Here is a 15,001-nt window from a genome sequence, read left to right on the forward strand (position 1 = left end):
TGAACGCAGGCAACTCATTCATTGGCTAAAATGTGCATCACTCATACAGAGAAACCCCCGCCCCCCCAGGAGTTCTAACTTCCGTTTGTGTTGCGCTGCAATTGTCGTAGTAGAAACAACATCAGAAAGTTTGTGGTGAGTACACGAGACTTGCAAATGAATGCAGGGTTGTATAAGACATGGCTCCCCTGACAATTTAAGAAGTTAACAATTAAGATTTCATTCAAGAAAACTCGTTGTGGCAGACCCGTTTCCCCTCTCCTCTCTAAAACTTTTGCTAGCTACCGCTTTAGCATGCTGTCCTGTAACTGACATACTACATATAGTTCAGTTGTGCCACAAACTAAATAAGACAGCTTGTAGCGTTGTGTGTTTCAGTTTTAATTAACGCAAGGGAGACAGTTTATTGAACCGCCTGCTGTTTCCGTGTGGAGCTGAGTTCAAGGTCCAGGTTTGAGGAAAGAAAACACACGACCCCATTTTATAGCACATCAGACTAGGGTCAAAATGTCTGAGTGTGGTGGAGTCAACCGCACTAAAACGTTAAATTTCAACATTGGAGTGCTCGGACATGTCGACAGCGGGAAGACGTCGCTGGCCAGGTCGTTGAGCAGCACCGCCTCCACGGCTGCCTTCGACAAGAACCCGCAGTCCCGTGAGAGAGGCATCACGCTGGACCTGGGCTTCTCCTCCTTCACGGTGGATTTACCCGATCAGCTGCGAGACGAAGAACAGCAGTATGACAGCCTTCAGTTCACTCTGGTGGACTGTCCAGGACACGCCTCGCTGATCCGAACCATCATTGGGGGTGAGCTCTTTGAGTTCTCTGCATGTTTTGATGCCAAATGTCACTTTGACAGCAGATCAGAATCTTACATCCATCATAGGATGCCTGGCTATAGGCATGGTATTATTACTGTAAGGCTCCGGTAATGAATTGATTGTTAATCAAATACCAAATTAAATGCTATCTATCTTTTTTCTTGAAACATGTTTTTTTTTATTATTCTTACATGTGATTCCGATTCATTTGCTCAGCTCTGATAAAAGCACAAACACTACATTTGATGAGTTTTGGGAAATACTGACCGACATGTTTCAAGTATTTTTGACATTTCAAGGACCAATTAACTCACTGATTTGTTAATAAAATTATCAACAGATGAAAAGTTGACTGCAGGAAGCAGTCTTAACCCTCAGTGTAACAATATATAAGTTACATATTGTTCAGCACAACAGGCCTAAAATATGTTTGAGCTTTTATGATTGTGTAATGATATAATGTTAAATCTGCAGTATGCCAATTTTAGATATAAACAAATGTCTTACATTAGTCAGATGAGTTCATTCAATGCTGATTAAGCCTATCAGTGCCACGTGGCCCTCTGTGTTCCTCAGTATTGAGTGTTTAGATTGCTGTATAGTGATTTGTTTTATGTCAAAACTGACATGAGGTAAGAGCAACATTATACTAGTTAAATGAGACCGCTGCAAACAGGTTGGAGTAGGACTGAAAACACAAAGAAGTGGTTCATACAGAGCTCACATATAAGTGGAAACACAATTTGATAGAGACAGAATCTTGATTGAAGCACTGAACATGATGATTTTCAGAATGAGCAACATAACAGACTGATGGAGGATCTCAACACCACAATATTTACACAGATTGTCATCAGACACTTCTGTGTAGTCAGACTTCCTAAATACATAATTTTGCTCTTCCAAAAAACAAACTTGACGTCAGTCTGTATTTGAATAAAGGTCGAGGAAGCCCAGATCTGATCATATGTAATGGTCACAGGAGACGCATTTTAAGGTGTGGACAGTCATAATTAAGGCTGTCTGCATGTGATCTGATCAGTGAAGACGGATGTTAATACCAGGTCTGAACAAGGCCAAAATTTGGTGGCGAACCCACCCAGTATGGCTGCTCTCAGCTAAACTGAAAAAAAGATGCTAAACTAAAATTGAACAAACCAGAAACAAAACCCAGAAGTGATAGAATGAGCCACAATATCTCTCTTACTGTATGTGCAAATACGTCTCCAGCAGGGGGCACATTCTCTCTGTCACAATCTAAGTTGAGATGTAGAAATAGAGAGAATGAATTTCAGGTGTAGGTTTTTCTATACCAGATGATTACTTACTGTCATTTTGACCTTGTCTGACAGATGCATTAAAAAAACCGACAACAAAACAGGATCTCACTTTTAAAACTAAAAGATTGTAATAAGGACAGACAGTGACAGGAGAAGACTTTAAAAGCCTCCTCTTAAAACACAAACTTGACCAGAAAAGACGAAAAATTAGTCTGTAGTGAAGATGCATTAAAATATAGATTCGTGAAAGCAGAGTTATCTGAAGGCAGATATGTTGGTGTGCATGGGTAGATATTTAATGTTTGTAATGTTTTAACAGTCAGTTATTGTAACCTTGTCATCTTGTGATGCTGTAAAGGAGACACACTTTCACCTTCAATCTCCACTTGTTGCTGACATGTGGAAATAAACCAAATAAGTTATACTGTATGTGCAGCATATGCTTTTATGTTTTGGAAAACCTTCTGTGGGTGGCATCCCAGATGCTCCAATGTTTTGAATTGGGACTGTGTTAACTGTTTTAAATGCTTAAAGTCGCTGTTAGACATATGTTACATGTATCCCCGGGAAAGCAGACAAAGAGGTGCTCAAACACAGAATTTTTATACCTATGAGCCAGTGAGGTGAGGTGGCACATGCTGTAGATTAGGGAGGAAGGAAAGTGTGGGAATTGGTGTATGTATTAAACTTCACCTCCTGTCTCAAGTGGGGAGAGCACAGGAAGGAGAGAGAGCCAAATGGAGGGAGAGAAAAGAGGGGAGCACAGGAAAGAGAGACTGCCAAAGTCAGGAAAAGGAACGAGGGGAAGGAAAGACAACCAAGTGAGCTCCAGCTCTAGTTTCAACCCTCTAGCCTTTTAGTCTCTTTGCCTCTATGCACCCCACTTCTAATTTCTCTTCTTGTTCAACTGTTCAACTTAAGTTGTCTGTGTCCGTTCCTGTTAGTGTTGCAGTTGGCAAATTCATACTCACTTCATAGGCTTTATGAAGAGTTTTTGCTCTTTTTTACAGAAGCACAACAGAGACATGGAAAGATCTCTTAAAAAGCAAATAACTGTGTTTTTCTCCCATGTCAAGTATTATTGGTTAATTGTTGGTTGTATTATTTTTTGCTTTCTCCAGGTGCCCAGATCATTGACTTGATGATGCTGGTGGTGGATGTGGTGAAGGGGATACAGACTCAAACTGCAGAGTGTCTGCTGATAGGACAGCTGACCTGCCCTCGCATGGTGGTCGTCCTGAACAAGATAGACCTCCTGCCACCCAACAAGAGACAGAGTGCCATCGAGAAGATGACCAAGAGAATGCACAAAACACTGGAGACCACCAGGTTGGCATTAATTAGTAAACTATAAATGCATTTTGGCATACAGCGCTTTATATATAAGGCTTTTGTGAGACATTAATCACTTTACACAAGTGCACTGAGAGAATTTGGTGTTCTTGCCCGAGGACACTTTAAAATGCAAACTTTAGGAGCTAAGGATCAAACCATTGACCTTTTGATTAGTGGATGACCCACTCTACCCCTTGAGTCACTGCTGCCTATTCCTTCCAAATGTCTCATTCAGTGTGTCTTGATTAATACATCTCTTTAGCTGTCTATATGTCAGGCCCAGTTAAAGAAAATCTGTTTATTTAAGCAAATGAAATCATTATTTCAACATCAAAGCATGAAGTAATTGGTGGATAACTCTTTTCTGTGGGCCAGATTTAAGGAATGTCCAGTGATTGCTGTGGCAGCGAAACCTGGCGGCCCAGAGGCTCCGGACACAGAGGAACCACAGGGAGTGCCAGACTTAATTGAGGTAAATTCTGGAAACACACTGGTGCCCTCTCCATTACTACTAATATTGCCCATGTACTGGGCTTAGATCAGTGTGAATATTATGAGGCACAGTGGTACAGAATCCACCTTAAACTCAGACTTAGTTTTTGCTTGATATGCATAAATCTGGTTTTATAGTAATTTGTGTCAATTTGGCTTTGCAATATGATGATGTTTTTGTGTGCAAATGTGTTACTTTAACCCTTTTTTGTGTCTGTCTCAGCTTTTGAAGAAACAGACATACCTCCCTCAGAGAAATCCTGCAGGTGACCTCCTGATGGCTGTAGACCATTGCTTCTCCATCCGTGGTCAGGGAACAGTCATGACCGGCACCATCCTGCAAGGGTCGCTGGCCATTAATGACACCGTGGAAATCCCTGCACTGAAGGTATGATCCAGACAGGCAGGAATTCAGAATCTTTGATGTGTACAGGAAAGTGGCATTCTTGAGAGCTGGTAAGGCTTTTGTAGAAACCACAGAGGTTCAGAAGTTCAGTCGACTGGAAGTGGGTAGACAGAGGCAGAGATGGCTGAGTGGGTTCAGAGGATGTGTCAGTTTAATGTAAGGGAAAGATGAGGGGGCTGGGGGTGGACTGGCTGAACAAGAATTTGGTAATACAGAACAGATGCAAACTTCCAGCTCCGCTCAGCACTTTTGTCTGCAATTATCACATTCACCTCTTGGTGGCAGCAAATGGCTAAATTAACAGTCTTTGTAGAGCTTCCTCCTGGTTGATTTCTCCTGATATGGGATTGTGTGGTAGAGGACAACCACAGATGCGATGACCACTATTGTATAAAGATAGACAGACAAATCATTTGTTTGTGTGTTTTGTGTTTTTTCTGAAAATGATCAATTTATTGGAACAATAGACTCTACATCAACGATACTGAAAAAACAGTACTTTTTAACCAGTGCTGTATTTTATTTTGATAAAAGTTCAAATGTAAAAAATCGAATAGATTGGCCTCACTAAAATAGCATTCCTGTAGTGTGGAGATAATAACTAAGATAATGTTTTTGTGTATTTCATTTCATGCTGTATATATTTATCCATGTATATTTTCAAGTTTTTAAATATTAAATAAAACGTGTCTCATGGAAATGTCATATGTCATATTTAATGTCATATTTAATCATAAAATCAATCTAAATCGCTTATTTTGGGAAAAGATAACAGCTATGAATTTGAATTAAGTTGTTGTCAGACATGTATGTTTGAGTCAAACCCTGTTTACTCTGATACTTTTTTGTGTTCTATGCTCTCTGATATCAGGTGACAAAGAAGATAAAATCGGTGCAGATGTTTCGGAAGCCAGTAACAGGGGCCATGCAGGGGGATCGTGTGGGAGTGTGTGTGACACAGTTTGATCCTAAACTATTAGAGCGGGGTGTGGTGTGCACCCCAGGATCCCTGCGCACCCTCTATGCAGCTGTCATCTCTGTCAAGAAGATAGGCTACTTCAAGGGCTCTCTTGCCACTCGTGCCAAGTTTCACATCACTGTGGGTCATGAGACAGTCATGGCGAAGGTTACCTTCTTTGGTCTGCCTCCTGTGGGTTCCTCCGAGGCCGCCTGTGACTCTAGAACACCTCCATCACTATCCTGCTCCTTGGAAAAACCCTTCACCTTCGACAGGGAGTACTTCTACCAGGATGAATATGTCACAGGACAGGGAGAGGCGAGTTCAGGACCTGACCCAGAGCAGTGGGCCTTGCTAGAGTTTGAGCGGCCTGTCACATGTCCCTCACTCTGCCTCGTGATTGGCTCCAAGCTGGACAGTGACATCCACGCCAATGCATGCCGGTTGGCCTTCCAAGGCCGTCTTTTACAGGGGTTTGAAGATAAAAGCTATACTGAGACTGCACTGTCTAATCTGCGCATCTACAAGACCAAACATAAGGAGGGACAAGTGGAGAGGGTAAGTGGATATTCAGTAGTTGTTATTAAAAGTGTTCTTTTGCATGACTTGATTGTTGTCCCTGCTCCTTTGCCCTCTCCACCTCCTTGTTCCTCTGCTTCTGGTTGCTTTGGATTTTTCTCATTGCTGATGGCACTGGAGCGTGCTTCTCAGACAGAGCCCCTATTGTATATTCATAAACAGACACGTACACACAAACAAGCATGTATATGCAGCCCTGATGAGCAGCGTTTGAGGCATGGCTGCAGACGCATGCCTTAGCATGTGCTGAGGCACAGAGGTGTGTGTGGGTGGCCGCCTGACGCCACTAGCCCTGTCTAGCTGTCAGAGGCTGGCGCTATTTGGACACACCTGAGTGGCACAGGAATACCAACATATCTGTGTGTTAACCTGACTCTACCTTTTCTTCTCTCTGCCTCAGCATTATCTCTCTCTTCCTCTCTCTCTCTCTCACACACACACACACACACACACACACACACACACACACACACACGCGCCATCTTGATTTTAGTTTGTGTTATTGCTGTTACATTCTGTTCTAATTTCAAGCTTAAGTTCAGACTGATCTGTATCTCACCTTATCTAATTCTTTAACATCTTATTTGACAATCTTTCTAAAAGCACCCTCCTTGACTTCTTGCAGTTTGCATTTTTATTTGTCTGCACTGCAGCACACTGTAGGTATCATGCAGCGTTAGAGTTAGGTCAGGGGTCAAGTGTGTGAACCATTTTCCTGCTGTTCACACCTCAGGCTGTTGACAGCTCTAGTCATTGCCTGAGGATCAGAACAGTGTGTGCCAGAGGTCAGATCGTGGCCATGTGACGTTGTATTTGTCGCCCAGAAAAAGGCAGTGAAGTTTCAGGACTGAAGAATTCCCTTTGGTAAAAGAATGCATTTTCTGGCATTTCTGAGATACGACGGCCTCATGTAGTCACATTTCCTATGGTCTGTCTCATGTGTATAGCGACTGTAATTTAGAAAAAAAAAAAATTATCAGAGCATCAGTCACGCTTAAGGAACGTCAGGGTCAAATGTTCAATCATGAATAAGGGTTAGTAATAAGAGAAAGGAAGAGCTGGCGTTGGAGAGAGAGCAGGAGACAGAGTGGTGCCCTCTTCTTATCACATTAGTGGTAGGTCAGATTGACTTAGTGATGGATGATAAGCAAGAAATACAAACAAATATAGCATAAAATCTTCAGGAGGATGAAAGAGAGGCTCCTAGACAAGTAGACGGCGGGCCATCGAATAACGTGGCTGACGACGAGGATTAGGGTTCCGGTAATGAGAGGACAGGAGCACAGATTGTCGACCCTTCCCCGCCGTGCTGCTACAATGAACAAGTGGTAAAACCCTAACAACCTATAAGATATATCAGTGGCACCAGATGAAGGAAAAGGAAGAACAGAATAAAATCATTGGATCACACACATGCAAATTATGTAAAACCATGTGAATAACTTTTAAATATAAACAAATATCAAGCTATTGTAAAGTGAGTTCATCCATTGTTGATTATTTTTATGTCAAGACAGATGTAGGCAACAGCAACGTTGTGGTAGTAAAGCCAGACGTCAGTTTGGAGTTTAACTGGAAACGCAAAGAAGTGCCCACAAAGAGTTTTAGAAGTGAATGCTGCTGTTTGAAAAAAATCTGGTTCCTTGGATAAATAATCCAGAATAATATCATCATCAACAGAAATCACTAACTTACGCACTAGGGCTTTAATTGCCGAGCATCACATCTTCCATTGTGTCTTTCATTAATCTTCCAGCTCACAAGGCTCTTTCTCTCTCTCTGGTTTAGGTGAGCGATGATTACACTGTGATTGGTCGCAACCTGTTCAAGAAGGAGACCAACCTCCAGCTCTTCGTGGGGTTGAAGGTCACTCTGTCGACGGGTGAGAGTGGCGTGATCGAGGGTGGTTTTGGACAGAGCGGGAAGTTCAAAATTCGCATACCAGGTAAGACGTTTAACATGTGTCTCAGCAGATATTAATGGGAGTTTCACACTGCCTTGCATAAAGAAGTATCCCTGTCCATCAGGACACATATCCAGAGCACTTTCTCAATCCTCCCTTTGCTTTTGGGGTTCTACAAGTAGTTTTCAGGATGTGGTAATCCTGGACCACATTCCCAGGATTCCGCTGGGGATTGCCGGTGTTCCGGTGGAAGTCTGTTCTCTGTTTATTTTACCTTCTGTTGCTCCAAACCCACGGCTCCACACCAGGAGGGAAGAGAAAACAAAAACATTTAGAAAGGAGAACCTCACCTATAGTACATCCTCTTCTCTCCCTCACACTTGCATACACAGAAATCACAGACATACTGACACTCACATCTTCTGGCATGAGCATAAAGCAGACATTCAGTGGTGTTCATATGAGACTCCCCACGGGCATTAGAGCAGAGATGGTACTATTCTGCTGATTAGGATATAGGTCAAATAACTGATGTAGAGATATAAATGACACATGAACTATTTTATTGATATACTTCATTAATGCATTCATATACATAAAAAAGGGTTATGATAGTTTTATATGAGTAATAAACTAGTTTTACGTCATGTTTCACCGTAGACACAATAAACAGGTCATTCAATATTAATAAGAACTTCATAATGAGTAATTTTCCTACTTTTTAACCATTCATTAAAGATCTAACAGACATTTTTGGTGTCCCTTGAGGTTCCTGTGAGGTCATTGTCATTAAGAGTCAGCAGTAGCAAGATGCTGGTAAGGACACCGGTATTTTTCATCAGCGCAGGTGTCATGATGAGCTCCCTTTCTGTGTGTAAAACACAGTAAATCCTATTCTCTGTAACAGTTATTAAATGTTGCCTTCTATAAGGCGTTTCAATGCAAATATTTTATTGTCTTTTTTCTCATATGGATAAATTCAACTGAATTGTTTCACGTTGTATCAAACAAATATACATATATATGTATATATATGTATATATATATATATATATATATATATATATATAAATAAAAAATAAAACCCCTGCCACAGACGGCAGAGAAGGAGTGTCGCTACTTAGTGGTGAATGTTGCTGTGGGAGCACAAATTAATCAGAGTGAAGGCAGCGCTGCAAACGTTTATAAAGCTTTAATCAGAGAGCGTTGAGTACTTTATTTAGAATGTAGTTTATGCACTTAATTGATTATTAAGAAAGTTGCTGATTCATTTTATGTCAATCGACTAATTAAGTCTTTATCACTTCTTTGCTAATTATGTGCAGCCACTTTTGTTTGTCAGTGTATCCTCTATATATGTCACCACTGAGCAACAGTCACTGTTGGTATTTGATTCACTCACAGTGAATGTATTGCAGTTTTCCTGCGGGTGCAGGGAGCAGGTAGATTAGCATTCCTACACGCTCTTATCTCCTCTAACCAATAAAAACACAGTGGTGTAAGTCTGCTTTTATTCGTCACCCCCAAAATAAATGTGCTGACCTCATTTTATTTGCCAATTCCACAAAGTTATTCTGTTTACTGTTAAATTTGGACCTTGTATGATAAATGCTGCCCGATGAGTAGGTCACTAGTCAAATCACGAGTGCACGCTTCACTTGCACTTATCTCGAAACAAATACTTCAGTGATAGTCCCATTCCATTAAGCCTCTGCAGTGTTTTTTTATTATACAGTAGATGTGGTAAAGGATTTATGTGTTTTCACAGATAAATTCCTATAAACATTTGAAGAAAAATATGCAGCTCCTTTGTGTCCCTTGTATGTGAACACAAAACATTTTAGTTTGGGTGTACGAGTGTTTTATGTGGTGGTAAATGGACGTTTTCAGCTGATCATAGATAACAAGAAGAGATTTCTGGCTGCTCTGCAACCATAACAACCCTCACATTGGCATAGAGATAACGAGAATAATGCTGGCGCCGTTGTACGTGAGGTCAGACAGGCAGCATGTAAAGCAGTGAACCCAAAACATTTCTTACCTTCCGTGTGCAAAACAGCAAACAAGCAGCCAGTTTTGATTTGTTTTGTTTTTTTAATTCTCAAAATATACACACACAGAAAGACGGAGGAGCAGATCTGGTGCCAGTGAAGAATTTGTTGTGCATGCATGAAGAGGAATGAACAGAAGCATTCACAGGAAGCTGTTTAGGCTGAGAATGAAGCCCAAGTGCAGGGGGAGCGATGAGTGAGCGTAGGCCGATAGAGGACACCATAATATCAGGGTCTATCTTGTGTCAAAATGAGGCGGAGGAAGAACCATAAGACCGAGACTCCAGGAGCAGCGCAGACATTTTGATCAGTTACATCAGGAGGATGAAGACATCGGTTGATCTCGAGGTCAGCTCACTAAACAGGCTTCAGCACTGATACAGCACCTACTGTACACATAACAGGAAAGATCTCTATCACTCATCAGATATATGTGTTCACTGAAATGATTACTTTGACCTAAGTGCTGCACATAACACTGTATTCCAGATTTCTTACACAAGGTATCTATTTATGCAATAGATTTTTCTGTACTGCTTTAATGAGGATACGTTATAATTGTTTATAATTGTAAAAAAATAGCTTCTACAGGTGAAAGTGACAAGTACTTAGTGTGACCTAAAATTGAACAATAGTGTGAGCCTGGTTCTCTTAAAACTGGATTGGAACCCTAATTAATGTTACTGGTGAAACCTTTGTCCTATGTCATGTTGAAAAATATCTGCTGTGGTAAAAAGATGCTTGAGCATTACATACACATGCTATATGATTTAAGCATTGGCAGTGGCTAATTTCACAGACATAAACAAACCCAAAGCACCTTATGCACAGTACTGTTTTTTTTTTATTTATTTATTCATTCATTCATTCATTCATTCATTCATTTATTTCTTTATTTATTTTTAATTTAAAGTGTGTGTAAAATGGAGGATATTTATTTGACACTTTATTTGTCACCCCAAAGGAAAATGTGTTACAAAGCACCCAGTCAAATTTGAGTGAGTAAAAATTTAAAGTTAAGTTAAAACTTTGGTTTAGTGGGGACCAAAGAAGCTGAACTTTATGTTCATCAGTGTTTTTTTTATGTAAATGTAAGAGGAGACATTGGCCATGAACGTCTGACTCCACCTCCATAGCCAAATATGGCTCCAGTTCGGTTTAGTGTATACATACAGGAGTAATCAGACTATTCAATTCAATACAATTTTATTTGTATAGCGCCAAATCATAACATACATTATCTCAAGGCCCTGTACATAGACAACATCAAGGAGGGCAGAGGAACCCAGCAGTTCACACAATGAGCAGGCACTCGGCATCAGTGTAGAGAGAGAAAATCTCCCTCTTAACAGGAAGAAGTTTCTGACAGAACCAGGCTCAGAGATGTGCAGCCATCTGCCTCGACCGCTTGGGGTTAAAGGCAGATGGATCGTATAATCCAGGTATGTTAGTCCAACTAAGACTAGCTCGATTTTAGTCGGACGTGTTAACGTGACATTATTGTTTTAGTCTGACTAAAATCAGATTTCTAACTTGCATGTAAACACACTGACACGTACCTGCAGCCTCACAGCAGGGGTCTGCCCTTCTTTCTGTTCTTCTATACTTAATTTTTACATTTTTAGGAATTTTACATGCTTTAAAAGCTTTTCTGCATGTGTAGCATCGAGGGAAGATATATCGTCTAAGACAGTAGTGTTGGAGCTGGTGTCGTTACTCACAAGTGAACAGGTAAATCACTGGTAAAGCACACTGAGGGCTTTTATTTTTGGTACAGCAATTGAGGAGGAGTTATGGTAACTACCCAGTGCGTCATTGAGCCATATTTCTAGACACACTTAAAAGACCGGAGAGAAGCTGTTTTCAGTCTTTATGCCATAATACTTTTCTCCACAGTTGTAATGTGTGAAGAGGAAACTCCACATTTGCTTTACACTCACTTAAAGATATTTATCCCCCTTGGCTTGACCTGTCTGTTTATCTTTCCCTCAGAGGGTCTTGGCCCAGAAACCAAGCAGTTGTTATCTGCCACCACTAAGAAGAGAGGGAAGGGTGGAAACAAAGGTGGACCAGGAAATGAAGAGGAGCCCAAAGCAGACTCTCAGCCTGTTGGCATTCACTTGCATTTTAAACGCTATGTTTTTGATCCACATAAGAAGATGGTCCAGACTTGACCTCCGTTGCACACACTTAGCGTGTGATACTGTGTCACAGTGCTGGAGACATGAAGAGGTCATGCAGAGGTGAGGGGAATACCAGCCTCTGTATCAGGGCAGGAGCGTGTGTAACTTTCTTGTGTTGGCTTATTTTTTTTGGGTTTGGAGACAGTCTGATGAAATGTAATGATTGTGGAATGTTGAACGCATTTGAAACAGTGGTCGTCTTATCTTGCTTTATGGAGATGGACTTAATCCAGTTTGCTCCATCACAAGGATGGAGACTGCACAGTTTGTACCTGATGCTTTTGATTTGTCTTATAAAATCACTTCCTTTCCTCCTCTTTGTGGACAAAGTCTGCATCAATTCGTTTGATCAGCACTAAAATCTTTCAGTTTTCAGATCAGCTGAGCCCGTTCTGGCATGAACACACTGAAATCCTGAACTTGCAGATTTTTTTCTTCACATTTATTTACTCACTGACTGTGCCTGTGTCTCCAGCTGAGCCAAAGGTCATGTCATGCTTTGGCTTTGTATTCGTTGGCTCCTGCTGTGTGATTTCAAGATGTTTTCCCTTTTTTTTTAAATGGCATTTTTGACCCGAATAGCAATGATATGAGAAGTTGCACATACATTGAATTGGATACTAATCTTTGAAAAATAAAGACAGGCTCTCTGTGCTAATACTCCACTTCTGACTGCTACTTTCTGTGTGACCTGGGATGGCTGACACTGTTTTAGTTGTGAGACTGCTGTAGTTAATATAGATTGGCAGAGAATGATGCAGCACGTATTGTGATAATCAGGAAAAATGTAAAATTGTGAAGACTGTAGTAAAACGTTAATAATGTGAAGTTTTGAACTGCTTTACTGAGAAAACTATACATTTGATGACTTCACCTCCTTTTAAAATGGCAGACCAAACAAATGATAATTTTATCAAAATTAAATAAAAATACAGATTGATTGATTATGAATGTACTGCTGCAGTTATTGGCCTGAAAAGCCACACTCGACATCCTTACCTTTGTCACAGTTTCTGCATGTGACGCTGAACCCCAACTGTGGGTTTATGTGGTTGGTTTGTTATGCTGTCATTCATGCTTCAGGGCAGAATGGACAGTTTCTGAAATCTGGAATCCTTGCAATAACATGCCTATAACAATTTTTATATACGGTATCATATAGAGGCGGGAGCTGCATTTCATATGGCGTTGTCTTGCAAAGGAGTTGTTGTTAAATTGCTGTGTTCAAGTTACACATATTATGTTTTAAAAAGCATTTTGAAATTATTGTGATACAATTTTAAAGCCTTTTAAAAAAAAGAAAGAAATGATAATAGGCTGTATAAAAAGGGAGATTTGCAAGCCAAAAGTGAACCTGGATTAGTGGTAGAGATCTGCAGCATCACTATATTGGGTTGCTGATTTATGAGTCACCAGGAGCCACAGTCATAATATCATTTTCAGATTCCCAAAATGCAGATCATTATCTGGATCCACATCAGATTTTACGTGTTTGGTACTATTTTTACATGATGTCTCTGCATCGTTTCATGAGAAATGTACTGAAAACACAACAACACCCAACAAGATTTCCAAGAAATTCCTTGCTCATAAACAAAAATGACGCCCAGGCTGAAAAACTGATGTCTGTATGAGGTCAATCAAACAAAACTTTACATCACTTTTCATACACACACAAAAAACTGACACAAACTCCTTAACCACGCACAGGCAAACACACAAACACATTTAATTTGTTCATACAAGGGCTAGAGGAGATCAAATAAATATTAAAAACACACACAAAAAAGGATTGGAGAAGAATGAAGAAAAAACAGGGGCAGAATTGGAAATTAAATTAAGCCGAATCTACATTTAAAATGATAAATAATAAGAATTAAAATAAAAACGTAAAATAGGGATTGATAGAAATAGAATAAAATGATGTAAAATACCCAGGAAGCAAAATAAAGGGACACAAATTAATGTAAAGCCATACTTAAAAGGTTGCTTTTGAAAATATGAACACCTCTGTGATTTTTTTGTTTTTGTTTCATGTGTAACTGTCACAGACGTGTGTTGTAAGGCGGTGCAGCGAGAGTGCAGGACACTCAGTGTGTAGCAGATGATGTCAGCAAACTGTCCCTGTGAACAGCAGCTCTATCTCAGCAGGAATCTGTGGAAATTGGAGAGAGAGGGAGGGAGGGAGGAGCAGCAGGAGTAAGAGGGGACACTGGAGGGATTGTTCCTCTGAGTGACAGTCCTTTTAGTCTTATCTCCTCTTGTTCCTCTTATAGAAAACCAGACGAAAAAAAAAAATCTGTCGCTTTTTTACTCTCCAGTCTCTCCAGTTTCTCTTTCTCGCTCCACCTCTTTCATTCTCCCTCCATTCTAGTTTTTTTTTTTTTAATTGAAAACATTTTTCTCGTTATTGCGCGCGTCATGAGGGAATAATGAAAATTATCTTTTAGGTTCCTAAATATTTCCCATAATGTCATAACACTGGCCACTCATATGTGAGTCATTGCTGTGCTATAGTCTGAGATGCAGGTTTTTTGTATATTTAATCTACATTTATACATATCTTATTGTAGAAATCATAGCAACAGATACAGAATATAATGTTCCATCATATTTAAATAAATAAAATGCATTGTGTGTCATATGATAGAGGTACAGGAGTGTGGCTGCAGCATGGTTCACCTATGTTTTTAAGATGCATGTTAATCCTGTTGTGTGTGTGTGTGTGAGTGTGAGTGTGTGGGAGACAGAGACACACACACACACACACACACACACACACACACACACACACATACTACAGTCCCCTCTGAGCTTAGGTGCAGAGGTCAGGGTGGACTCAGCTGAATAATCTGCTTTTAGGGCAGTAGCTGATTGTGGACAGAGGAGACAGACAGGGAGACTGTGAGACTGCAGCCACGAGTGTGTTCTCACCTCTGCTCATCACACACACACACATATTTAAACACACAATTAGCAATGTGCACACGTT

The 15,001-nt window shown here is 40.4% G+C and overlaps 1 protein-coding gene across 1 annotated transcript; it reads left to right on the plus strand.

Moving 5' to 3' along the window:
- Positions 1-13: 13 nt before the first annotated feature.
- Positions 14-12,674, plus strand: eefsec (eukaryotic elongation factor, selenocysteine-tRNA-specific). Its single transcript, XM_044023871.1, has 7 exons — positions 14-808; positions 3,224-3,431; positions 3,813-3,909; positions 4,153-4,317; positions 5,207-5,851; positions 7,661-7,817; positions 11,819-12,674. Exons 1-7 carry the CDS (start codon positions 508-510, stop codon positions 11,998-12,000), a joined length of 1,755 nt encoding a protein of 584 aa, XP_043879806.1. The 5' UTR covers positions 14-507; the 3' UTR covers positions 12,001-12,674.
- The last annotated feature ends 2,327 nt before the right edge of the window (positions 12,675-15,001 follow it).

Source organism: Solea senegalensis, linkage group LG4 (assembly GCF_019176455.1).
Source record: "Solea senegalensis isolate Sse05_10M linkage group LG4, IFAPA_SoseM_1, whole genome shotgun sequence".
Taxonomy (NCBI): Eukaryota; Metazoa; Chordata; class Actinopteri; order Pleuronectiformes; family Soleidae; genus Solea; species Solea senegalensis.